This window comes from Typopeltis vanoorti, chromosome 1 (genome assembly GCF_054136105.1).
Source record: "Typopeltis vanoorti isolate ZY-2024b chromosome 1, IOZ_Tvanoo_1.0, whole genome shotgun sequence".
Lineage (NCBI taxonomy): Eukaryota > Metazoa > Arthropoda > Arachnida > Uropygi > Thelyphonidae > Typopeltis > Typopeltis vanoorti.
In genome coordinates this window covers 61,807,427-61,833,213 of record NC_143549.1, presented here as the reverse complement: position 1 = coordinate 61,833,213, position 25,787 = coordinate 61,807,427, and the positions used below count along the sequence as shown (strand labels likewise).

The following is a 25,787-nucleotide window of genomic DNA, read 5'->3' as shown; positions in this document are numbered from 1 at the left end:
AGGCTATCCGTTCAGACGTGAGATCATGGCTCTGGCTGACACCCGTACTGCATATTTCCACGCGAGGGTGAATGATGGTGGACTCGGGGTCCCATTAATTTAGAACTATCTTCTTCCCCTATCTGCAGAGAGGCTTTCTCTAGCCCGTTGATACAAGAAGACTTTAGGCGAGCTAAAGGCTGGCCCCATTATCAGGGTACCTTAATTGGGTCAGCACTGCAGAACACAAGGGGTGGGCATCTCTGCTGCACTGTTTTGTAGATGGTGCTTCTTTAAAAGAGTCATATCTGGTGCCTCCCCAACATGATTGGGTAAGGGATGGCACCAGACTCCTCCCTGGGTTCGAGTACATTGACGTTATTAGGACGAGGATCAATGCCCTGCCCACTCGATCTTGCACAGCTCGATGGAGTAGTGACGACTCAAACTGTAGGGCTGGCTGTCACTACAGTGAGACATTGTCTCATATAGCATAGTGTTGCTTCCGCACCCACGAGGTCCGCGTGCGGAGACATAACATCGTGGTCTCCATTCTGAACAACAGCTTTAAGAACAAAGGTTGGTGACTTCGGTGGAACTACATTATAGGACCTCTGCAGGTTTCCATAAGTCAGACTTAGTGATTAAAAGAGATGGTGACGTTTGGGTTGTTGATTCCAAGGTGGTGGGAACAGGGTGCCCACTAGCCTATAGCCATAATAATAAAGTAAATTATTATAAAAATAACCAAGATCTAGTTAGTAAGATATGGGAGGAATATGGGGCAACCCCCGAGGTTTTTGCAGCGCCACCATCTCTTTTAAATGGCGTATGGAGCACAGATAGTTATATGGACTTAAAACAGCTCGGGCTTATGCAGAGGGTAAAAGTTCTTTAATTGAGGGCCCTACAGGTCACACTGTTGGCATGGCGTTGGCACCAGCGAATAACTACAATGATAAATAACCAGAACAGGCAAAGGGTAAAACCCTTGTAAAGGCTTAGGGCTATATATCAAGTCTAGACGTGATGTAAGGTTAGTACTGCCGATAATCAGTACAAAGATTAATATTAAAAAAATAAATAAAAAATAACCAATGGTGTACCTCAGGGTTCAGTCCTTGGGCCATTGTTGTTCAATCTACACATTAATGACATCAAGCAGGGTCTATCATCAGATTTGCAATTGTTTGCTGATGATGTGAAGATAGGCAGGGCAATCAGGAATGCTACTAATATTCAGCAATTACAAAATGATTTGAATAGACTGAAATCTAGGCAAACGAAAATGGCTGTTAGTTTAATGTTAGTAAGTGTAAAGTTATGCACTTTGGCATGATTAGAGTTCCAGCATATTATATATTATATTAGCGGGGTTATGTTAAAAGAAACTGAAGAGGCAAGGGATCTTTGTGTATTGGTTGGTAAGGATTTAAAGTTCAAAGGTCACATAGCAAACGTTGCAAATACAACTCAGAGGATAATTGCTATGTTGAAGTGAACCTTGACATGTAAGGGTAAGGAAGTAATTTTGCCTCTTTATAAGGCTTTGATAAGACCACACTTGGATTACTGTGTGCAGATTTGGTCTCCAGGGTTCCAAGGGAATAAACAAGCTGTGGAAAGGATGCAAAGAAGAGTTGCAAAGATTATATCTGGATTATGGGATTTAGATTCTGAGGACAGAACCTAAATCCCATTGCTCTTCTAAAGTTCTAAAGACATTGCTCTTCTTACCAAATACCAAATACAGATTGCAAGTATATGGATTACAGACTCTGGTTAACAGGAGAAAGAAGAGTGATATGATAGAGGTCTATAAACTTTTGAATGGGTGTTATAGCATTTCAACTGATGAAATTTTTCGTTATATGGAAAGTGGGGAGAGAACATGGGGTCATCCATGGAAGTAAAATTTATTTGCAGTCAAGAAAGGGGTAAAAGTTAGGTTTTTCTCACAGAGAGCAGTGAGTGTGTGGAATAATTTGCCCTTACGAGTGGTTAGTGCATCAAGTGTGAATAAATTCAAGGGTAGGTATGATAGTTGGGTTGGGTAATTTACAGCCTCCCTCGATTAGTCCTTGACTCCCCGGAGGTCGCAGATAATAATAATAATAATAATAATAATAATAATAATAATAATAATAATAATAATAATAATAATAAATCATACGTCATTTTACTTCCCAAATATGTGAATTGTTCTACATTTTCTATATCAATTCCATCCACTTGTATCTTTGTTTCATGTTTTCTCACCACATACCAGTGTCTTTGTTTTTTACAAGTTCATGACAAGTCCAAATCTCTTCTCTCCCTCATTTAACAGTTTCAGTGTTTTTTGTAGTTCTCTTTCGTCTTCTTCAATAATAACAATGTCATCCGCAAATCTTAGATTGTTAATTCTCATTCCGTGTACAGATATTCCTTTTGCATCTTCCTTCAGTTTGTCCATTGCTCTTTCTAAATGTGTGATGAAAGTGCTTGGTGATATTGGGTCCTCCCCCCCCGTCTAGTACCTCTGCTTGTTTTAAACCATTTTCCCAAATCATCACCTATTCTAACTGCTGCAACTGCATTCTGATAAACATCTTTTAATATAGGTATTTTGGAGGTGTCACATAATAATAATAATAATAATAATAATAATAATAATAATAATAATAATAATAATAATAATAATAATAATAATAATAATTATTATTATTATTATTATTATTGATGATGCAAAGTTGGGTAGGGCGATAGTGAATGCAGAAGATGTCAAAGTCTTGCAAGATGACTTAGATAGATTGGAGTTCTGGACTAAGGAGAATGGATGTCAATTTAATGTGACAAAATGTAAGGTTATGCATTTCGGAGTGAAAAGATTAGCAGCAGTATACCACATTGGTGGAACTGTACTCCAAGAGATTGATGAGGCCAGGGACTTGGGAGTATTGGTGGATAGGGAGATGAAGTTTAGGGGGAACATTGCGAAAGTAGCTAAATCAGCTCATCAACTCACTTGGTTGTTGAAAAATACCTTGACGAGCAGAGAAAAACAAGTTATTGTACCTCTGTACCGAGCCCTGATAAGACCTCATCTCGACTACTGTGCCCAGATTTGGCCACCTCGGTTCCTTCTTGATGGGGAGGAGGTTGAGAGGATCCAGAGGCGAGTGACTAAGATGATAGCAGGTCTATGGAATGCACCATATGAGAACAGGTTGAAGATTTGTGGGTTGCAGAAACTAGTTGATAGGCGAAAAAGGGGAGATATGATTGAGACATTCAAATTGCTAAAAGGATTCTATAGGATTAATTCAGATGATATTTTTGAGATCAGGACTGGTGGTGGGAGAACTAGGGGACACCCATGGAAGCTGGGCAAGAGCGTGGTTAGCAGGGGTGTTAGAGCTGGGTTCTTTACTTTTAGAGTGGTAAATGAGTGGAATAAGCAGCCAGAGTCTGTTGTGGGTGCTATGACAGTGAGCGAGTTCAAGGCAGAGTATGATAGATACTGTGAGAATGTTGAACAGCTGTGTGAACATGATGTTTAGGGCCTCCCTCGATGAGTCTAAGGACTCCTGGAGTAGCCCGTGGTAATAATAATAATAATAATAATAATAATAATAATAATAATAATAATAATAATAATAATAATAATAATGAGACAGTTGAAGTTTGGGCAATACCTTTATTAGGCAGTAAATGAATTCATGCTGCTTTTTTGAATATCTTTTATCATTTAGATTTAGTCACTTCTTATTTTCCATTTAAGTATACATATTTTCTATTTATTTATGTATGCTATTCTTTTTTCTAACAGCTTTGATTTTATATTTTTTCATAAATGTTATAGCAGTTTATATATATATATATATTTTTTTTTTTCATAAATGTTATAGCAGTTTATATATATATATATATATATATATATATATATATATATATATATATATATATATATATATATATATATATATATATATATATATATATATATATATATATATATATATATATTTATATATATATATAATTGCCACTTCAAACACTCACTGGTAAAGCGCGCCACAGATAACTTACTCGAAGGCACGTTTCCTGATATTTAACCGTAAGTCTCGGGTTGTGAAATTAACATGTGGCATGTCTGATCGGCTGTTATATGATTGATGGCACTTTAATGTTATATGATCTACCAGTTTAAAACGAAAAAATAATAAAAATAGGAAAGGTAAGGGCTTTAACGGGATAAGCCTTATTTTTGTCTGAAAAAAAAAAAAAAAAAGGTCATTTCAAATCTAATTATGTACAGTACGTACATACATGAGCGAGCGAAAGAGAGATCTAACGAGTTTGTAATTATACATACATTTCGTGGAAAGGGGAATGTGCGCTTAGTCTAATGAATTTCCATCAAGTTCGAAGCCCTATCCCATGTAAAATACAACTACAAATGTTTTTTTTTTTTTGTTTTAAATTATTAATTGTGTGTGTTCTCTGTACTAATATATTTTGTAAGTGAAATGGGATGAATTAATCATAAATCAGTTATTTGTCATTCAGTTGCTTATTTATTTATTTATCGTATGGCTTGTACACATGGTTAAAAGACAATAAGATGTAATCCACATGAGTATAGATAAGATACACATATATGATTAAAAAAAAAAAGTGTACATTCAGGCAAATACAAATATGAAATTTATGACAAGCATCAGACAGAAGATTAGTCATATTTTAACATTTAGGTTTTTGATCCAGTTGATCGCTTCTGGGGATAGGTCAAAGATATCCATAAAGTCACCTGGATATGCTGTCAGCTCGCATTCCTGTACTATATGGTAAATGGTTTGGGTCTCGCTCCACAGGGACAGTGGGGATTTGGTATCTTACCCCACTTTGAAGTTAAGTCTCCACATACACCATGGCCTGTATGAATCCTGTTAGCTGTCGTCCATATATTCCTGGGCAGGTCAAATCCAGATGGTTTTTGGAAGATGTTTATGTGATTGCAAACTTCAGGTGATACTGCTTGGGACCACAATACATCCCACCTACTTGCCATACTGTCATTCTGGCTAAGAAGATTACGGGCATTTTTTATGGCAGGTCTTCTGGATTTTAGTCTATTGGATAAAGCATCTGGAATAAATTCATGTATTGGGAGATTTTGGTTATTTAAAATTCTTAAAATTCTTTTATATTCACGATTCAGTTGTTATTTTAATGTTATTCCTCATTTAAAATCTTTGTACCGAAGGATTTGGGTTGAATAATCATACATAAATTATTTATTTGAAATTTAAAATAAGTTATTTAGAGAGTAAACAATCTCATGGTGTTATTAAACTTTACATTGCAGTGAGGTTAAACAAAAAAAATATCTGATCAGTAAATATATGTATTATATATAGTTGGTTTAGTTTGATAAGGTTCCTCTACTGTTCTGAGCAAACAAAATCGAACAATTCCTGTCAGGATTTTTATCTATATATTTATTTATTTAGTCATGATTCATTCAATCAGCACGCATCAGTGAAGAGGACTGAGTGCAGAAGCTACACAATTTTATATATGAATTCAAAGAACAACAATCCATGTTTTTAATAGCATTTTTGTAATTGTGATAAAAGTTTATACTCCAGCAGTGGCTTCTGTTTTGTCACCTTTTTACTATTATTATGCGACACCTCCAAGGAGTCGCATAATAATATAGTATGTTAGTACTATGTATGGGTATTTGCCCTTCATTTGGAACCTAGATTTGAATCCTCTTTAGGAATCATTATAATTTAACCTCACCTTCAGTTGAAAAGTCCTTTTATAATGATTCCTAACTTTTCAGTTGAAGGTCAGGTTAGGTAATCTCATGTGGTGGTGACTCCCCATCCTCAGAAACTCAAATTTCCTTCAAAATAGATGTTCCAGCTTGAGAACATGCATGCACTTAACAGACATAATATAATAAGCTTTAGTTGCTTTGGTTGTAAATCCAGGTACTCTAACCTATCATAATTTTTAAATTATACTCACATTTTGAGGATTTTATTAAGCACTGTTTTTTAACTGCCATATCAAGTCAGTTTATGTGTGTATGTATCGTATGTTATGTATAGCAAAAAAAAAAGTTAGATTTATTAATATTGATTTTATTAACATTGGTATTATTAGTAATACATTTATCAGTGTGTGTGCATAATTATTTATTTTATTTCTTTTTTGTCATATTTAGAAATGGATGGTGTCATCACAGATGAGACATTAGGTGCCCACATTATGTGGATCAATCACTCTTCAGAAACAGTTATGAACAAATTCAAGGAAAAGGTCAGTGAAAAGTACCAGATCACTTTAGGTATGTATAATATTTATTTGTACTTTGTTGCTTTCTCCCTTACAGAAACATTAGTAGTTCTATACAGACTATATACCACATGATACTTTTCTAATATTCAATCAACATGAAATGAATAAGAAGAAATCATTTAACATAAATTGTTTAGGTTCTTCTGAAAACATAATTCTTTTCAGAATCCTTTAGATATCATAAAGGCACAACTGTCAACCTCAATGTGCTCCTCTACTCCTTCCTCCACTGTTTGATGACTTAGCCTGCATGCATGCATGTGCTAAAATATAGTTCTGTAAAATGTACTTGGTATATGTATATAGTATGTAATTAATCTAATTTTTATATTGAAGAAAATTAAGCCACGTGCACCTGTCAGTGTCTGAATCTATTTGCTGAATGCTATTTGAGTTAAATGTTCAGCCAAAGTTTGCTATTTGGATCTTATTCACAAATATGACATCACAGTGACTAATTACATTACAATCAATGGTTGTTATTGCCACTGCATACATTTTAATATCCATTGCAGATTCTATTATATTATTGATAATTATTGAAAAGGATGCAAATAATACTTGCAACTATCCATGTAGTGTCTAAAAGGTTAGTTTGTTTTATTAGAGACCCAGCCAGATGTAAAAAAAAAACATACAATATGGTCAGTGCATTGAAATTGTTTACAGAGCATATTTTTAATGCATTATGAAAAAGTAAATAAGGCATTCATTTAGTCATAAATGTTTTTTTTCTAAATAATGAACTTAATACTTTAAATATAAAGATATAAGTAAAGTATTTGTTACAGAGGCACCTCACATCAGAATGTGTCTTTAGATTGCAACTCTCTTTTTTTTAATTAAAAATTAAAGTAAAAAATCTAATGAAGTTATCATATATATATTGTCTACCTTTGATGTACTTTTGGCAGTAACAATCTTTGAAATTTGCAGTGGAGATTGCAGATAGTGATGAATGAGTATGATATTAGTGATAGGTAAAATAATAAGATGGAGCTCCATTTGATTTTAAAATTGAAAACTGAGTGTGAATAAAGGAGTTAAAAACGTAAAAAATGCTAGGATGCTGTTAAAATATGAGAATAAATTAGGTAATGAATTATGTGATATTATTAGTAAATATACTGGAATGTAAAAACTATAAAAGATAAGAAAGGAATGTAAAGGCCTTAAAGCAAAACATAAAAATATATAATGAAAGGTGAAATCAATTTATGGGGCTAAGTAAAGCAATTTAGGAAAGCTGTTAATATAAAATTTTGTAACATATATTATGTAGGCTGTATCAGTGCTATTAAGGATTTTTGATTGGTTGAAAGTTTTTTGGTGTTGGGAGCTGCAAAACCTCAGATATAATGTGGGGGCAGTTGACACTGACAGTGTTGTAATATGCTTTTATTTCAGTTGCTGAATAGAAAAGATATGTGCTGTGCATGGGAATCTTTGAAAAAGTGCTTAATTGAGAGAGAGAATCTGGATGTATTTCTAGAGTTGTTATTATTATTATTACCAGCTGACCTCCATGGAGTCAGACTTCATGAGAGGTACACACTGTTGCCCACAATGCTCATCCAACAGTGCCTTAAACTGATTCAACATGTCTACATTTACAACACATCAGGTGTGTGAATGTAGACACACATTCCACTTGCCAACCAATCTCCATGCACAAAACCTACTGCTCACTCCCTCCATGAAAATCTTTTCCATGTCAACCTGATAACAATCTCTGACTAACTTATGTCTCAATCATATCTTCCTTCCTTTTCCTCCTCTTCCTGTTCACAAGGCTTTGCAATTTACATTCTCTCAATCTGTCCTCGTACTCCACATTCCAAAGACCACTGACCACCTTTGTGAATCTTCTGTGGACCCTTTCTAACATATCCTTGTCACCATGAACACCTGGTGACCAAATCTATGCACAACAATCCATATGAGGCCTGATCAAGGCCTTGCACAATGGTATCATAACCTCTCTATTTCTGAATGTCAGGGTCCTCTGCATCATTGCCATTATCTGATGTGACATCATCACAACTTGTGCAGTGTGGCCTCTGAATTTCAGGTCCTTGTCTACCACCACCACTCCCAGATCTCTCATCTCCTTCTCCTCTACTTCCTTAAAAGTTTCCCCACCAAGTGTATACTTTGCATCCCATCGTTGCTTACTAAATTTCAAAACCTTACACTTTGCAACCTTGGACTGATATTTCTACTTACCTGCCCATTCATGCAATCTATTCACATCCTCCTGTAAGGCCATAACATCTGCTTGACACTGCATGGCTCTCTCCTCAATTTTGCATCTTCTGTAAACAGCTACATCTCACTAGTTAAAGCCATCCCAATATTAATAATATACAAACTTCACAACAATGATCACAAAACTGATCCTTGTGGCACACCATGTGACCTTCCTCTTTTGGGATATTGCATCCCCCCATATACAACTTTCTGATACCTATCTTTCTGATATCTAAGGAGTAGCCATAGTATTCAACACAAAATAAGGCTAATCTTCTTGAATGGCAGGCAATCTCAAGTAGAGTGATGTGGGCAAATATCAGAATGGGGAACTGGACAATGAGACTTATTTGTGCCAATGGTCCCAGAGAAGGTTTTACTAAGGTAGAAGTGGAGGAATTTTTTGAGTCTTAGAGAAAGCAACTGACACAATAAAAAATGAAAAGTTGGTCCTTGTTGGTGATCTAAATAGCAGAGTAGGAAATGATTGTCAGACATACAAAAATATTTTGGGAAAATTTGGAGAAAAGAGCAAAGCTAATAATAATGGCAAATACCTGTTGAATTTCTGCTCCAGACATGGACTGGTTATTACTAACACCATGTTCCAACATAAAAATGTGCACAAATTCACATGGAGAGAAGAGGCAAGGAATAAGAAAAGTCTCATTGACTATGTTATTGTTGATAGTGATGTTTTCTCCCTGGTGCAGGACACCAGAGTGTACAGAGGATTTGAAATTGGAAGTGATCACTATTTAGTCTTGAGCAGGATAAAACTGAATTTCATATTGAAAAGAATAACATGTAAGAAAGTTTTAAAGTGAATAAAAGTTGAGGAACTCTCAGATGTGAACTGTAGACTAAAATACACAAAGCTTATTGAAGAAAAAATGAAAGAGTTTGAGAACAGGAACCAAACCTTGGAGATTCAGTGGCTTGCCTTGAAGAAAACCCTGATTAATTCAGCCAAAGAGGCATGTGGGGAGGTTGTCTGCAAGGATAAAAAAATCAGAGCTCCATGGTGGACACAGGAAGTTAAAGAGGCAGTGAAGGAAAAGAAAGCATTGCCAGCAAAGGTTGGTCGATTTGGCAGAGCCTCTGCTACTAATGGCTCACAAAATCTTAAGCGAGTTTGAGCACTGTTAGTAGTTCAAAGGGGTTCAATTGTTCGATGCTGTTGGCACACTCTCCCTCGACGAGTCTTTGGACTCCCTGGAGGTGTGACATAATAATAATAATATATCAAAAGTTCCTGGCAAATAAGTCAGCTTGTGCTCTTATCTTACCATCTTCTTGATATTTATTTTCTATGTTCTTGCCAAAGTCCTCCCATGACAAGTGTTCTCTGCCAGGTTGGCAAGAAAATGACCCAGAGGAATAACAAAATATAGGTGGATTGATACGGTACAAAGTGCCTTAGACGATAGAAATATAAGATCTGATAATGTTGGAGTCTTGAGAAGTAACAGACTGATTTGGAGGAAAATTGTAGATAGGAAGTTAGTAATGATGTAAATTTTTCATGTAGTACCTCTCAGGAATTTGGTAATGATGATGATACCTATCTGACAGCAAGTCACTGATCCAACTTGGAAGTCTCTCATCCAACACATCTGTTTCAATTTATTTAACAGCTTGTTATGTATCAGTCTTATTAAAAGCTTTTGCAAAATCTAAATATACCACAGCATTTATCACCTTGTTATAGTGTTATAAACATTCTGTATTTTTATTATGTATTTCTCAACTCTGCCTTGTCTCTGTTTTTTCTTTACTTAAACTTGTAAAATGTCGTGAATGGTTGACTGCCTTAACTATCGACTGCTGCTATTTATTTATTTCTACTAGATCCTATATTCTCATGCTCTATAGTGTAAGAAATTTATGTGTTTTACGACTGTGCCATTTAGACTGTGTATTGAGTGCGAGATTATAAGATTTTAAACTAAAGACAAAGCAGATATTGTTAGCATTCCCCACTCATGTTGATCATTATCTTTAATTAGTCGTGGCTTGATTATTGATCACTTAAGCTTAATCTTATGCATGTTTGAAATTTTCAGGATAGTGCATTGACAGAATCAGCCCAATGTGTTGTTCACAAACGATTTGATTAAATCAAAAAGGAATATTTACAGTGTACAGTTTACAATTCTTTGTTATTTTCAATTCTTCCTAATTCAAATTAGTTCTAATTTACTTCCTTAAAGCTAAATCAAATCTACCTGCCAGTCATATAAACACAAACTGACTAAATTTGCGGTGACATTTTCGCATATATTTTGACTATTGTCTTTTATAATGGTTATTAACAATTATCTAACACTGTATAACATTGCTTACAGTTTTTCACAATGTTGTTGTTTTAAAAAAATAATAGATATGACAATTTGTGACATAAAAATGCTGTCATTTTTACATTATATTATATCATAAATACTACATTATAATTATCATCATAACACTTTATAAAGTAAACAAAATAAATCCTCTTACATCTTTTATTCTCCAGAGGAGTAGGTGGAACTCTTTTAGCTCAAACTAACTTTTCAAGCCTTCACTGACTGTGAGTCTAAGCTGTGTGAATACTGCTATCTAATGGCCCTTAAACACTAATGCTTGTATTATTTGTAAAATGTGAATTGTGCAGTTGATGTGTGAGATACAGGGTTTAAAACCCAGGTTTTTGGGAGAAAACCCTCTTTGCCCATGCCAAAGAGTGACAATCTCAGGAACCAGTCAAAGAAAGACCAAAAAAAAATTCCCGTAGTGGAATGTAAATGCCATTTACACAGGTGCCTATAACATTTTAAATTTGATTAAAAAAAAAAAAAAAAAAAAAAATGGTGATATACTATGGTCTTTAAAGTCAATATTGATAAATGACACACACACACCAAAAACACATTACTGCCATCCCTGCTGTTGGATTCCACTGACAAATATATCATTATTGTATTGAATAGTTAATTATGGAAATCTTCTTCTTATTATTGTGCTATCTTCTATCGAAGGTCAGCGACCATCTTGGCTAACAAACTGCACTCTTGTGCTAATCTGAGCAGTTGTGCACTGCTCTTTCCTGTCCACATCTTGATGTTGTCAAACCATGATATTCTTTTTCTTCCTCTAGTTCCTTTGCCACCAATTCTTCCTATCAAAATAGTTTGTAGAAGTTGGTATTTGCTGTTTCTCATGATGTGGCCAAGATATGGTGTTTTTCGTTTCTTGATTATTTGTACAAGATGTTTAGCTTTGCCAATGGATTTTAAGACATCTTCATTGGTAATTTTTTCTGTCCATGATATCTTTAGCATTCTTCTGTATAGCCACATCTCAAAGGCTTCGATTTTCTTAATGGTTGTCGCCTTCAATATCCATGTTTTCCATGTTTCAACTCCATAGAGAAGAATAGACCACACGTAGCATTTCAGCATTTGGCATCTGACTTCCATGTTTAGGTCTTTATTGCAGAATAGTGTTCTCATTTTCATGAAGGACTGCCGTGCAACTTCAATCCTTGTCTTTATATCTATTTCTGGATCCCACCGTTCATTAAGCCAGCAACCAAGATATTTATATCTTGACACTTGATCAATATTTTTGCCATTGAGTGTCAGTTTCATTGATGAGGCTGGATGTTTGCTGATGATCATGTATTTTGTCTTGTTGATGTTTATATTTATTCCCATTCTTTGGCTTTCTATGTATACTCTGTCAATGAGTTTTTGGAGATCCATAATATTATCTGCAATTAGCACGGTATCATCTGCATATCGAAGGTTGTTAACAATCTTTCCATTTATTGTGATTCCCTCTGAACATTCTTCCAATGCTTTTTTAAAGATTACTTCTGCATATATGTTGAACAGGGGTGGTGAGAGCACACATCCTTGTCTCACTCCTCTTTTGATGTTAATATCACTGGTGGTAATGTTGTCTAATTGAATGGTAGCTGACTGATTCCAATACAGATTTGTTATTAGTCTTATGTCTTGTTCGTCTAGCCTTATTTGTTGAAGGACTTCTATTAAGTTAGTGTGTCTGACTTTGTCGAATGCTTTTCAAAATCTATGAAACACATAAAGACAGATTTCTGTTTTTCTATGCATTTTTGTATCAATATTTGGGTACAGAAAAGGGCCTCTCTAGTACCAAAACCATTCCGAAAGCCGAATTGTGTGTCACTTAGAGTTTCTTCACTTTTTCTATAAATACGATTCTGAATTACTTTCAAAAATATTTTTAATGTTTGGCTCATTAGACTAATAAGTCAGAAGTCACCACAGGAATTCGCTTTGGGTTTCTTTGGGACAGTGATAAATGTAGATTTGAGCCAATCTGATGGAAATTCATCACTTTCATATATTTTATTAAATAGTTTTTCAAGAAGTTTGATGTTATCTGGTTCTATTAATTTTAAAAATTCTGTTTGCACACCATCTGGTCCACTGGCTTTTCCTGTTTTACTTGTTCGTATAGCATTCTCTATTTTGCATTTCATGATTGCTGGTCCTTGAATGTTATCTTTTATATTTATAGGCTTCTGTCAAGTATCATTGAAAAGTTCTGTTACATATTTTATCCAAATCTGTGCTTTATTCACTTCTTCTAGAACTATTTTTCCATTTTCGTCTCTTAGAGACACTATTGCTTTTTCCTCAGTTTTCCAGAAATTTCGTTGATTTTCTTATACAGATTGAAATTATCATGTTTCTTCTGAAGCAGTTCAATTTCAGTACATAAATTTTTCATCCAATTTTCCTTGGCTTCTTTTATTTTTTTCTTGATGATGTTATGTGTTTCTGTATACCTGGCAAGGTCTTTGTTTTTGTACATTCTTCTTGTATCAATAAGAGAAAGAATCTCATCTGTCATCTATTCCTGTTGTTTTATATTATTCACATAACCTACTTCTTCAATACTTGTTACGATGGCATTCTTTAAGCTATTCCAAAGAGATTCCACACTTTTATTTTCTTCTATGTTAATCTGTTGTAATCGCAGGTTAAGCTGTGTCTTGGTACTTTTATTTATGTTCGGGTCTTTCAGTTTTTCTACATCAATTTTCTTTTTCTTCTTTTGTGATTTTTTAGCTGATTTTAATCTAAGACATACTTCTGCAACTATGGGATTGTGGTCTGATGAGATATCTGCTCCAGGATAAGTCTTTGCACTCTTTATACTACTGTGGAATCTTTTATTTATCAGTATATAATCAATTTGATTTCTGACAATGTTATGTTGGTTATCTTGAGGCGATTTCCAAGTGTACAGTCTTCTGGGTGGAAGTTTAAACCAGGTATTTGCTATTGTTAGATCTTCTTCCTGACAGAACTGGATTAGGCGATCTCCTCTGTCGTTTCTGGTGCCTAAGCCATGTTCGCCAACAATTTCTCCATCACCCCCTCTTCCCACTTTTGCATTAAAGTCACCCATTACTATGTTTATATCATGTTTCTTTGTTAGGTTTTTAATCTCTTTTAGGTGTTCATAAAACTCTTCAACATCTTCTTCACTTTTATCAGCTGTGGCTGCATAAGCTTGGATGATATTTATGTTAATGGGGTTTCCCTTAAGTTGTAACAGCATTATCCTTTCAGAAAATGGAATCCAATTTATTACTGATTTATTGATTTCTTCATCTACTATTACAGCTACACCATGTCGATGTTTGTTCTCATCATTCCCAGAGTAATACATTGTTGTATTATCTTGTTGACACTTTCCAGATCCTGGCCATCTTGTCTTGCAAATTCCCAAAATCCGGATGCCCAGCCTCTTCATTTCTCTTGTGGCATTTCTTAATTTGTCAGCTTCATACAAAGTTCTGACATTCCAAGTTGCAATTTTAAAAGTGGACACCATTTTGAGCCCGGAGATTCTTCGCACCCCTGTCCCATTTAAGGGATGCCGGGAACTTGGGGCCAATTGTAAGGGTTTGCTCATCATGGTGGTTGTTCTGGAGATAAGGTAGAGCAGTAGTTTCTCCGTTTGCTTTCTGCTCTGCAGAATTACAGACGTACACAATATAATCATATTGCCATCTGCAAATCTCTGATCACAAGCTTTTCCATCATCATTTGGCTTCAACCTTGTGTCAGTACTGACAATGCTGCTTCCCAGTGTCAGGGGCAGTGACCCCAGCAGGTGCTTATTTAATGGCGGTACTACTCGCCATGTCACCGAGTTGTCATTGGGCTTTGTGAGGTTTTAAGTGAAACAGAGTTGCCACTTGTGCTCCCCCACGCCCTGATAGCTCAGTCGCTGTTGGTCCACGGCTGCTTATTCGCCAGATTGCTCTGCTTATATCGCAGCTAGCCTCCATATCTGAAGGCTGTTCCCCGATCCGCCACCTGGGGACGCACCCGGTAGTAGTCAACTCTGCCCCGGGAATTATGGAAATAAGATTTGCATAATAAGACTTATTTTAAAGGATGAGGAATTTGAAATGGTGCTATGAGAAATAAAAACATTTATCTTTTGTAACTTAAAGTGCAAATTAAAAATGAGGAGGATTGTCATGAAGTGGATGCTATGCATTGATTGCAGTACAGCAGTGAACCTTCTTATGAAAGCAAATGTTCATCTAGAGAAAAGAAAATATGCTACAGTGCATAATTACATCTTATGAAGTTATGCAAAATTGTATGCGCTAGAATTGAAACAGCTGGTTTGTGAATGGTATCACTGTTGCTCACTCTTGAAATTGTTTTTAGATTTGCTGTATGATGATCTTACCACAAAGCATAAACCTGTAGCACATTAGACTGTTGCACCATACACTATAGGTAGGATAAAGGCTATACAATCCTGATACTCTGCTCTCTTTCTTCACACCTCCAGTAAGCATGTTGATTCACATCAAGTGATGAAAATCACATACCATCTAACAGCATTCATGAACATCCACTGGAGTTCAAACTTTTAGCCATTTGATTGAAGAGTACAGATGTTATTTACTCAACCAAATCAGACTGCATGCTAAAGCACTTGCAGTATAATGTTTCTTATATGTGTTTACAATTTTTATTACTTTCTTCATGTTGGCCTTTTGAAATATGCACTGGTCATCTTTTTATTGCCTTGTAGTTATGGAACTGTAGCTGAATGCAGAGTACTATACACAACAACTGAACTTTAGATTGTTGGTAATGCATTTATTTGTAAATAGCCATTCCTGATACAAATACATCACACATCCATAGTCTTTCTTAAGCACAGTTCATCCAAAAATTCAGTGCTATTTTTTACACTCAAAATGTTACTTTTCATCTGTACAAGTTCCAGATTTGTCCAATCTTAGAATATGGTGTACACTTTTGGGGTAGGGTACCATATCCCCCTAAAAAATCTTTGATCCTGTCCAGAAAACTGTAATTGCTTAATTGACAACTGCATCCCCTCTTGCATAGATGGCCTGTATCTGTTTATATTCCTTTTTGTGGGTAAATGAGCATCCATCATTTCTTCAAATTCTTCTTAGCCTATAATAATAACACATACAGCAATTACTTAACATTTGTCCACAATTCAACTGCCAGCACAATTATTTACCCTTTCTCTGCAAGAGCCTTCCTTGCTAAGTGTTACTTAAGAATTTCAGTTTTCAGCTATTCAAAAAAAAAAAAAAAAGAATATATTGACATTCTTTCTCTATTAATTCCTGTCTTCACATGGTAGTATTATATTTGCAGCCTCTCATGTGAGGGATTTATTTATATTAAAAAAATTATGAATGCAAATCTGAAAAAAAAATCAGCATTACTGTGATGTGTGTATGTGTGTGCATGTGTAAATATTTAAATTTATGTTTAATTTTTTTTTTTTTTTAATATGCTAATCTCATAGATACATATTGGGATCTCTATAAATGGTCAGTACTGAACTATTCTCAGTTCTGGGAAGATTTTTTTCACTTTGCAGACATAATATATTCACATCCATATGAAGAGGTAAGCATTATTATTATGGCCATGAAGTTGATTTATGGTTAAGTTATTAATTAATTGAAGAAATATATTTAATCAAACATCACTGAAAAGATGTCAAATAACCAAGCCAGAACATATTTTGAAAGTCAAAATTTTTTTTAACAATTTGGTGGTAAAAATAACAATAGACTTCATACAAGCATCACATATGAACATCAGTGTGTAGCTTATCGTCTGAATTCTGTAAAGTTCATGTCTTGTAAAACAGGACCAATAATAATAAGACCTTCATTTTCATTGCATGTTACTGGCAAACAACTCATTCAAGAAGTTTTCTAAAATTTAAAAATGCGGCTGTTATATACAACATATGCCATTTTGGTTTGTTATCAAATAATTTTCTATTCATCTCTTGTGTGGTAATAGATTTGATTTATGTTTTTTGTAAGTCTTTTGTATGTTCTCATGTATGGATTTCTGCTGAGTGGCCTGCTTGCACTACATAAGAAGTATTGCAGGCACAAAATGTCTAATAGACTTTTGGTTTCTTCAACGTCCAGTGCAACATCTTTGGTGATTTATGACTTGAAAGTTAAGGTCAAAATGTATTGCTTCAGGCAAAGATATTCATCCATCACATTAATACTGTGACCTAGGAATCTCTTAGCAAGTCTGGACATAATCCTTCATTTTATAATTGTACTACTGCTATAAAAAGTTCTTTCCAAATGATCCATCAGTTTTTCAAGCACAGTCTTATAGCATGGCAACGTACTACAAAGATGAGTACCTCATCGCTTTGATATATGGATATTTTCCTCAACTTGATCATGACTTAAAGAACAGCTGGTTAATTCACCTCCTACCCAAATGGTTTAGATCTCAGAATAAGTTTCACACTTACAATGGAAGACAATAGGTCTCTCCTGCTCTTGGACATATTAATCTGTCCCTGCCAGAATAAAACTATGCTATATACAGAAAGAAGTCAAATACCATTCCTACCATCATCATAATCTAAAATGGGAGTATAATCAGAGCCCTGAGAATGAGCATGCACTATATCAGGGCAAGGTGTATGCTTAATGGGAACAAGAGCTGAATACTAAAAGTTCCTAAAAAAATACACCTTACCTTGATATGGCATATGTTCATTCTCAGGGCCCTGATTATGCCCCATTTTACCCAATCAGGACAGTTGACATCTCACAGCAAGCACCTAGGAAGGCTTCTAATGTAGAGAAAATCAAAATTACAGAAGTTCCATCACTCTACCATATAAAAATGTGAGAAACAAAAATAGCCTTGGTCCTGAAACAGTATAACTTGAAAGTGGTTTTTACCTGTCTTAGCAAAGTTTCCACAATTTTATGATTACCAAAGTTGTCACATCTGTCTTTGAAGAAACCAAGTTTCTTATCTATGGCTGTGGTATTTGTTACAAAATATTCAGTTAAGTGACCATCTTAGATTAGTTCTCTTCATTCACATATCCTTAAATGCTGATAATGTGAGGTTCCTTTCTGATATCTTTGTTTTTAATATGATTCTATACATATATAAGAGTAGCATATATAATTCTATAACATATATAAGAGTTCTGAGGAAAATTAAGATGCGAACAGGTGACATTAGTATGCATTATAATTTTCCTCAGAACTCTTATGTGTGGTATCTAGTATTTAATTAACTGTTTTATTTCTAATAGCACTTTCAGATCTTTAACTGAAAATTGGTTTCAGCACTATCTGGTATACTGTTTCTGTAGTGCTTTGGCTAATTTATTTAGCTGACTGCTGACCTACCAGGTTTGTTCTATTATGTTTCCTTATCTAATTTGCTATTTTTACTGAAAACTGTTTCCAAAGAGGCAAAATGTTTTACTTGTTCTAAATATACTGATTGGTGCTGTATAATCAATTTGAAGAAACTGGAACTATTAAAAAAGCAATAATAACCATGAACTTCTTTGGATATCCATTTTCTGAACAGGCCTAGACCTTATATCCTGACCTTATCCTGTTAGTTTTCTTTCTATAAAGCTTATGTAAAAGCATACACACAAAATTGACTTAAGAGACAAAATTAGAGATGTTTAGTATCACAGTTACCCCATTGAGTTATTGAGCAGTTTGGATGTATCCTGGGCTATTATGCAAGTGATATTGAACTTGTTAATCCAAATAAGATTCTTTATACTTCACCTTATCATGCACAGCAAATGTTAAGTCTATATCTTAAAATTTCAATAAATATTTGTATTTGAAATACTAGACTGAGTGCTATTGATAAAACAAAATATGCCAGTTGTGTTTACAGATGCATTCTGTTCTAACATGCATATGACAAAGATGCATTTTGGTTGAATTTCTTGATCATTTAGAAGACCAAATGATCAAGAAATTTGGATGAAAATGAAGAAGAAAGGCTCAAGACAGGAATAGCTGGACTCTTTTCAACCTGCAGTCATGGAGAAATCTTTACTGAAATCACAGGTCCAGCAAGGTAATACTTTAAGGATTCATCTTCATTTCTTATATTCTAAAATGCTCAATAACACTATAATATGCAAAAACTGTCTTGTTCTGTTTGATTGGGTTGTTCTGTTTGATATTTACATTGTATGCTTTAAAAAAAAACATTTAGAAAGTTACAACCCTAATAAGAAATTATTTTTACAGATAATAACTGAATTATATTAATGAAACAAATATAATGATTTATTATTTGTATAATGAAGCAATAAGAAAGCTGTATACGTATTTAAAGATAAATATACTAAAATGACATGGTATCATTTTTATATAACCGGAGCAGATTGCTTGCTAATTTCTCTTCTATTTCCCCCTCTTGTAAATAGAGAACAATGTACACCAGTCTACCCCCTCCTTCCACATCACCCAATCCTGTCATCTGATTGTTCTAACTACTGCCCATCTACACATTATGATAATTAGCTTTTATATATATATATATACAGGGTGTTCGGGATAAATTTGACATATTTATAATTAATTATATTTTTCCGTAAGTTACATGTATTAACACACACTTCTCTTCATTTAAAAGTTTGGACCCTTCTTCATTCATATACAAGATGTCAGAAAGGATGGATAGCTGGAACCCACCTGAATCATGGAAGAGAATAACTTGTATCATGATGATTCGTGCCCGCCATCAAAATAAGGATATTACGACTGCTGCCCAATGCTCCCTGAATACAGTAAAAACAATCAGGCATGAACTAGAGACTTGCAATGGTGACTACGAGGATGTAGCAAGAAGAAAGATCCCTAGCAGACGATCTGATTGCGTTCGTACAGCAGAATTCCTCGCAAATCTGCAGGAACAGGTGTTGAAGAACCCTGGCATTGGAATTCGGGCTTTGTTCGTGGAGTTGCTAACTGTAGTCAAGCCCTGGATAACAAGGGTAGCCAATGGTAGGCCGTATGTATGGCAGCAGGATTCGGCCCCTTGCCACACCTCTGGGAAAAGTCAAAAATGGTTGTCTGAAAATTTCTACGACTTCACCAGTCCAAATGTTTGGCCTCCAAACTCCCCAGACCTTAACCCCATGGATTATTTTGTATGGGGCGCAGTTGAAAAAGACACCAATCGCACTTCCAGTAATACAAAAGCCCAGTTAATGGATAAAATTAAAACAGTTTTTGCGGCCCTTCCCAGGGAGACTGTAGCATCAGCTTGTTCGAGGTTCCGAAGCAGAATTGAAGCTGTGATCGATGCTAATGGTGGTTATTTTGAGTAAATCTTGTTGATAGTATTGTAATTAACTCTGCCTGTAATGTTTTTTTGTCAATTCATTAAATTTAATAGATACAAAGAAGATTTTCTCTTTCCTTACGAAACTGTCAAATTTATCCCGAACACCCTGTATATATATATTTTTTTTATATATATATATATATATAGAAGAGAAATTAGCAAGCAATCTGCTCTGGTTATATAAAAATGATACCATGTCATTTTAGTATATTTATCTTTAAATACGTATACAGCTTTCTTATTGCTTCATTATACAAATAATAAATCATTATATTTGTTTCATTAATATAATTCAGTTATTATCTGTAAAAATAATTTCTTATTAGGGTTGCAACTTTCTAAATGTTTTTTTTAAAAGCATACAATGTAAATATCAAACAGAACAAATCAAAAACAGAACAAGCCAGTTTTTGCATATTATAGTGTTATTGAGCATTTTAGAATATAAGAAATGAAGATGAATCCTTAAAGTATTACCTTGCTGGACCTGTGATTTCAGTAAGGATTTCTCCATGACTGCAGGTTGTAAAGAGTCCAGCTATTCCTGTCTTGAGCCTTTCTTCTTCATTTTCATCCAAATTTCTTGATCATTTGGTCTTCCCAACTTAAGGCTGGTCTTCCAGGTTTCCTTTTGGTTTCTCTTGAATACCAATTTTTACTCTGACTATCCATCTGTTGTCTCTCATTCTGGCGACATGTCCTGTCATCTACTTTTTCTGTTGTAGATTGCTTTTATTACATCTTTGAGTCCAGACTTCTGATTTCTGTGTGTCTTATGTGGTCTATTTTATTTATATTGCACATTCTTCTTTCTATTGCACGTTGAGTGGTTATTAAGCTTTGTTCTTTTAAAGTTGTGTTCCATGTTTCACTGCCATAAGTTAATGCTGGTAGGATGTGACTATTGAAATGATGGACTTTTATTTCTATATCTATGTTTTGGTTGGTAATTGTTGATTTTATTTTGTTGAAGACCATCCAAGCAGCTCTTTTTCTACTCTATTTCATTTGATATGTTGTTATTCATTTTTATAGGCTGTCCAAAGTAGATGTAATCTTCAACTTTTTTGATGGTGTGAGATTCTAGAATGATTGTATAATCTTTGTAGTATTCATTTTTCATCCATCTTGTTTTGTCCAGATGTATTTCCAATTTAATTTTTTGGAAGTTTTGGCTTATGTCATTCAGCATTGATTCTAAGAGTTGGGGGGGGGTGAGATATTAATACCACGTCATTCGCAAATTATAAAATATTTATCATTTCAGCATCAATTGTTACTCCTCCTTTAATGTCAGTTTTTTGAATGATGCTGTCCATAGATGTGAAAAGATTAGGTGATAAAACATCACCCTGACATACTCTCCATCCATACCCATATGTTCACTGGGCATCTACAGATGCCATATGGTCACTCTGATGCTCAGTGATGTGCCACACCAGGTCTTGCCATATAGTCCTGTTGTATGCTTTTCTGGAGGCTTCAACTTTCTGAAGATAAGTCACTCCACACACACGCTACCCATCCATTTCACTGACGGTCTACCCCTTCCTCTTTTTCTAGGAACTTTACTTTCTATTACTGTTCTGAGAAGTCCTCCTTCCATCCTTTCAATGTATCCAAAATATTTTAACTTCTGTCAATATCTTTAAGGAATCTTAAAGTTCTACTGATCTTTTCTAACACCCATTCATTTGTATGCCTTTCAGTGTATGGTTGGTATCCTCAACAGCCTTCGGTAACACCACATCTAAAAAAAGCAGCTATCCTTTTCTCATCTGATTTCTTTAGGTTCCAAGTCTCACATCCATAAGTCACTGTTAGAAAAACAACTGCATTCAAAATCCTCAACTTTGTTCCCACAGAAATAGATCCATCCTTTCAGATTTTAGACAAGTCTCTGATTTTAGTCATTAGAATCTTCTTCTGAACAGCAATTCTTCACATTAATAATGGATTCCAGGTAATGAAACTTGCTGACTTTCTCAATTCTTTCTCCATTAAGCTACACTTATTTCTCAAGAGCTTTCCTGTTTGTATTTCCTTTGAGAACCATAATCTTTGTCTTGCTCAGATTGAGTTTAAGTCCTCTGTTATTACTAATCTTGTTAACATTGTCAAGAATTTGTCCTAGTTCTTCCTTGTTTAGGTCATGAACTAAATAAAACATCCTTTTATAATTGTGTCTCCTCACCTGGAACTCTATCTCTTCACATTTATTAGTATAGAACTTTTCCTTGTCCTGCTTGATGGCTCTTCTGAGTAAAACAGAGATTACTTCTCTATGTAATCTCTTGTATTCTTCAGTCCCTGCATCTCTTTATTTTTCCAACTGCCTTCTTTTAATTAGTTTCCATGTTGAATCTGATATCCACTGGTCTCTTGGTCTTCTTATTAGCCGAGATACTTCTTGGCTGTATCCTGTATCCTTGACTCCTTCCTAAAGCATTTCTGGTGAGTTCTCCTCATTGGTCTCTAAAAAATCATCCAACCAAGTTGATGTTTCTTCTGTGAATCCACTAGGAATTTCTCTAATGTCCAATCTAGTGGGATGTGCCTGACTTGGAAGTTTTTGGAATCTTATTTTGGCTCCTACTAGCTGATGATCTGTACCACAATCTGCTCCAGGACAAGTATGCACATCAGAGATGCTTGTCTTTCACCGTTGGAGAGCCAGGATGTAACCAATCTGGTGCCTTGATCTATCAATGTTAGATATCCAAGTAGAAGTCTGTCATGGATGTTTCTTAAAGCAGATATTGGTAATAACTAATCTGTTAGCATGGGCAAATTCCAACAGTTTCGCCATGGGTATTGCGTTCACTCAGACCAAACATGCCACACTTTGGCCTGACTCTCATTTTCCCACTTTGGCATTTAAGTCCCCCCAAGATGTAAAGTATGTCTCTCCTTGGTAGGCAGTCCAAAACAGTCTGTAAGTTTTCATAGAATTCCTCAATCTCTTCTTCAGGCCTATTCATGTGGGGTACTTAAACTATCACGATTGATACATTGGTAGGCTGAGCCTTAAGTCTAATAGAAAGTATCCTGTCATTAACGGAGTTATAACCAAGAAGGTTATAACTCTTGCCTGAGCTGTCTTCAGTATCGCAGCTACTACTTCATGATGCCTGTCATTTGAAGTGACCTTCTCCATTCCATCTGGTCTATAATTCCCAGGATGTCAATTTTATACCTATCCATTTCTTTACAGACATTCTCAAGAGTATCCATCTGTAGACCCTGAACATTCCGTGTGCCTATGTAAAATTCCCTTCTAAGATTAATCCTATACCTTCTGTGTGTTTCCTTCACAATATGTGGAAAGAGCCTATTTTTCTGTTTCATCTCATACTCTTTTACTTAAATTAATTTTAATCAGGTGATTGAAAAGAGTGATATTTATTGCACCCTCTTTGCAAATATCTTTTTTGAGCTGGATATATGCTATTTCTGCTCCTTGTATTATTAAAGCTTGGAATACTGTGTTATGTTCAAGTGTCAAATGCCTTTTTAAAATTTATAAAAAGAAAATAAAGTGACATCTGGTATTCTCTGCATCTTTCTGTTAGTTGAGTAATAGTTTGAATGTGATCTATTGTTGAAAAGCCTCTTTTGGAACAGACCTGTTCTTTGCAGCTATTTTCATTGATGAAGGTTTGTATTCTGTTTAGAATGACTCTGGTAAATATTTTGTGTGTATGTGATAATAGACAGATGGTTCTGTAATTAATGATTCTTCTTTATTACAATTTTTTATACAGAATTATGGTCTTTGATGTTTTACATATTACATTTTCAGTAGGTGCTTTCCTTAATTGTATATATTGAGTAAATCTTTCTGCTAGAGCTTTAAAAAGTACTTGTTCATCCATTTTTAATTCATCAGATTTTATACCATCATTTCCTAGTGATCGGTCTTTCATATGCTGGATAGTCATTTTTACTTCTTCAGACAGCAATAGTATTTCTTAATTTTCATCTCGTACTAGAGCTGTGACTACTTTTTTAGATCAGTAAAGATTCTCATAAAATGATTTTATTATTTTTTCCATTTCACCCCTATTTGTGTGCCTGTTTCCTTGATTACCTATGAAGATTGATGGTAGTGGTTGCTTTAGACTTATTCCTTTTTCTACTTTTTTTTAGGCTACTGCAGAGCTAATAGGCTAATAGCCTAGCTGCTTCTGATAATTTTGTCATTCTTATATATATTATAGACAATCTTTGTATTCTGCCTCAATTGTTTACAGCTAATTTTATATTCTATATTCTAAACGGTCCTTTCCTGTATTTTTCAGTTTTCTTCTTTCATCCAATAGTTGTATTGTTCTCACTGATAAGCATTCCCTGGTCTTAGGAGAAAGTTCATAAGAGGCTCTTTCTTTGCAATTCAATAAATAATTATTAAAATTTGTTAAATTTGCATTGATGTCATTTTTTAATTTCCAGTCAGTTTCTTCCACATTTTTTCTAAATTCTTCTGAATTTATCTGTTTTGATTGTTTTTTTATGGTTGGAATGTGTTTGTATATGTTAATTTTTTTTGTATTTTGGATATGACAGTGGTCTGAATGAATATCACAGTAAGTTTTTCCCAATGACTTCAACATTTTTACTATTCTTTTGCAATCTGAATAAAATCAGTTTCATTTCTTGTCACCCCATTTAGAGATTGCCAAGTTCATCTCTTTTCAGTTCTCTTTTTAAAAAAAAATATTCATAATATAAAGCCTTTCTGTTTCAGCAAATTCTGCCAGGAGTTTGCTTTGTTCATTTCTCTTTCCCTTTCCCCATTGTCCAATGTATTTTTCTTCACTAGATTCTGTACAGATCTTTGCATTGAAATCCCCACACACACTATAGTGTATGTTGTTTTCTTCTGTAATGCTTTTCGTAGGTGTTCATAGACGCTTTCTATTTCTTTTTTGTCAGCTGTTGAAGTAGGTGCATATAACAAATGAAGATGAATCCTTAAAATATCACCACACACACACACACACACACACACACACACACACACACACACACACACACACACACACACACACACACACATATATATATTAAATATATTATTTATTTCAATACATGAGGAGTAGGGGAGAACAAGAGATCACTCCTGGAAGTTGTGTAAGAGTATTGTTAGTGGGGGGGGGGTGCAGATTGCCAGGGGTAGTTGTGAATGCCTCAAGTGAATAAGTTTAAGGAGAGTTACGATAGGTATTATGTGAATAATAGTAAATGTAGATCTCCTGCAGCGAGTCTTTTTCACTCCATGGAGATACCCATATAATTTTTTTTTTTTTTTTTCTGTTGGGCAGAAACACTGCATTGAACTGTTATGATATTCCAAATATCTCTCCTCTTTTATCCATACTGCTCAACTAATAATGAATTGCGCAATGATTTTTGTGATCCAACGTCTTTTTTTATGTGAATCCTACCTAGAAAGGTTGTGAGCCTATCATTCATGTGGTACTG

The 25,787-nt window shown here is 34.7% G+C and overlaps 1 protein-coding gene across 1 annotated transcript in view; it reads left to right on the top strand.

The window, feature by feature from the left end:
• The first annotated feature begins 4,165 nt into the window (after nt 1-4,165).
• LOC150110030 (acetoacetyl-CoA synthetase-like) overlaps nt 4,166-25,787 on the top strand; it is a 175,448-nt gene continuing 153,826 nt past the window's right edge. The window contains exons 1-3 of the mRNA XM_090390793.1: nt 4,166-4,198; nt 6,200-6,322; nt 16,438-16,541. Coding sequence (XP_090246919.1) covers nt 6,202-6,322; nt 16,438-16,541 — 225 coding nt within the window. The 5' untranslated portion in view covers nt 4,166-4,198; nt 6,200-6,201. The remainder of the gene's footprint in view (nt 4,199-6,199; nt 6,323-16,437; nt 16,542-25,787) is intronic.